Raw genomic sequence first — 2,124 nt, 5'->3', positions numbered from 1 at the left:
TGAATATTATTACACCGATCTGAAGGTAAAAAAAAAAAAAAAACTATCCTACTTATCTCTCTTTTCTAAAAGATTCAATCTCATAATTAAAGAAATTGACATGATAGAAATTACCCAGAACAATGATACTTCTCAAAATTTCCTATTACTACTATACAGCCCCCTTGCAAGACATCTTTATTTCTCGCGTTTGAATGGGCATAATGCTTCACCCTTAACTCTGGCTTATCAATCTATCGAGTCGCCTTTCGTTGTGATATCCAATACCTTTTTAAGGATCCTTTTAAGTGAAAAATACTATTTTATCCATAAAATTTTGGGCGTCAACTCAGATGCATTAAATAAGAAAGATCGCAAGAAATATTGCATCATTACCTGATAAATATGAAGAAAATGATTTATCAATTCATAAACAACACGGCAAATACAGTTTAACCGGTTCAGTGCTCAACATCGGTTCCATCCTTGCAACTTACAGACTCTATACAATCCGAATTACCATCTGCTATTTCGTTGCCCTCCAGCTTCTGCTTGTCATGAAAAATATTATAAAAGAAATTTGTGAAGACCGACTCATAATTCGTCATCTTTCCATAACCCGGAAAATAATTGATGTCAATTACAAAGTAATGATTCCCAGCCTTGATATCCCTAATAATATCAAAGTTAAACAAATGCAATCCCAATGCCTCTCTCAACCTCCCGGCGATCTTTCCAAGAAACCTCGCCGGTGGCAATTCAGCTTCGGGCAACAGCATAACCTCAGAATTGGTCTTCACTTTGTGATCTTTGTTCAGATTAGACACATGACAAAATGTCACCGGGCCCTCCGAGCTCCGCAATTTCTCCGCTGCCACATCACCTACGGATTCCCTCATCACACACTTCACATAATCTTCCACAACAAATACCTTAAACATGACCCCACCATGGTTAACAAACTGCTGCAATACAAGTGGAGGTTTCAGAGTAAGCAGACTCTCTGAATTGCAGACAAGAGTCATTTTATGTGAGTTCACACTCCCATCAACCGCCAAGGGTTTGGCAATTACTGGGAAATTTAACCCTGCCAAAGTCTCACAATCAGTCAGAGCCTCAGATTTATAAACAGCAATCTGATTAGGTATTCCAAATGTTCCGTCCTCATCCTCCCGATTAATAATATCAAGTTGAGAAACCACTTGTAGCATGGAGATCCTATTGCGCAGTTTCTCAATAGCCTCAGGTCTATCGATAATGAACACATCTGGGTATCTCAATGCATAGTTTTTCAACTGTTTTTCCCAATCCTCACCAAAAATCTTGTGCAGAATACAATCAAAGGGACCTTGATCTGTTAAGGGTTTTTCATTATCAATACAAATCAGGTCAATGCCTCGCCCCCTGGCAAGCTCAACCAATGAACTCTTCATAAAGCTGTTCTTCTTCTTGGGTGCCAAGGCATACCCGATCGCATACCTTTTTGTTTCGCTCGACATGTCTTCACAAAATGCTTGGAGAATCTGAGCAGCGCAAGAATTCAGTGAAACGGCCCGAACACCCAGATGAAGAAAAACAGCAAAACAATAAATACGAGATTGAACGGGAGCTTACCAGGGAGACTATGAATTTGCAGGATTGGGTTTTAAATAATGAAGGCTTCTGCGCACCTAATCCGATACCTGGTGGCCTTCTTCGGTCGAATTTGAAGTGTCGAAGGGCATACAAAAAGAATTTACAATCTTGCGAATATTGAATCTTCTTTTGTTGCTCTTGCTCCGAGGTTATGCAACGGTTGATAATGATAGAGAACGGCTAACTCGAAAGATTAAAAATGGAGAATACTAATCATCAAATGTAAACGAGGAGTGTGCTTTTAAACCGAACTCGCTATCCAGCCGACCGGATGGTCCATTGATTTGTAACTATAATTCTAGCTTAATAAATGATAATAATTAATTTTGATGTTGGTCCATTATTTAGCAATTTTCTTATCACTAATAAAGTATTTTACTAATGTTGAGGTAGGCTAACTACTTAGTAATAAAAAATTGTATATTTTAAATTTAATTAATAAAAGTAATGGGAAATAATTTATTTAATTAGATCTTTTCAAAAAAGAAGATATACAAAGACAAATGGGAA

General features: G+C 37.5%; 1 protein-coding gene across 1 annotated transcript; it reads right to left on the bottom strand.

Moving 5' to 3' along the window:
* Positions 1-440: 440 nt before the first annotated feature.
* Positions 441-1,478, bottom strand: LOC149558975 (inositol-tetrakisphosphate 1-kinase 1-like). The gene has a single exon (XM_089831176.1). It carries the CDS (start codon positions 1,476-1,478, stop codon positions 441-443), a length of 1,038 nt encoding a protein of 345 aa, XP_089687302.1.
* Between the last annotated feature and the right edge of the window lie 646 nt (positions 1,479-2,124).

Source organism: Cupressus sempervirens, chromosome 5 (assembly GCF_028749045.1).
Source record: "Cupressus sempervirens isolate cs-2001-9-10 chromosome 5, ASM2874904v1, whole genome shotgun sequence".
In the NCBI taxonomy this organism is placed as follows: Eukaryota; Viridiplantae; Streptophyta; class Pinopsida; order Cupressales; family Cupressaceae; genus Cupressus; species Cupressus sempervirens.
The sequence above is the reverse complement of the archived record's forward strand: the minus strand, read 5'-3'. Positions and strand labels throughout refer to the sequence as shown.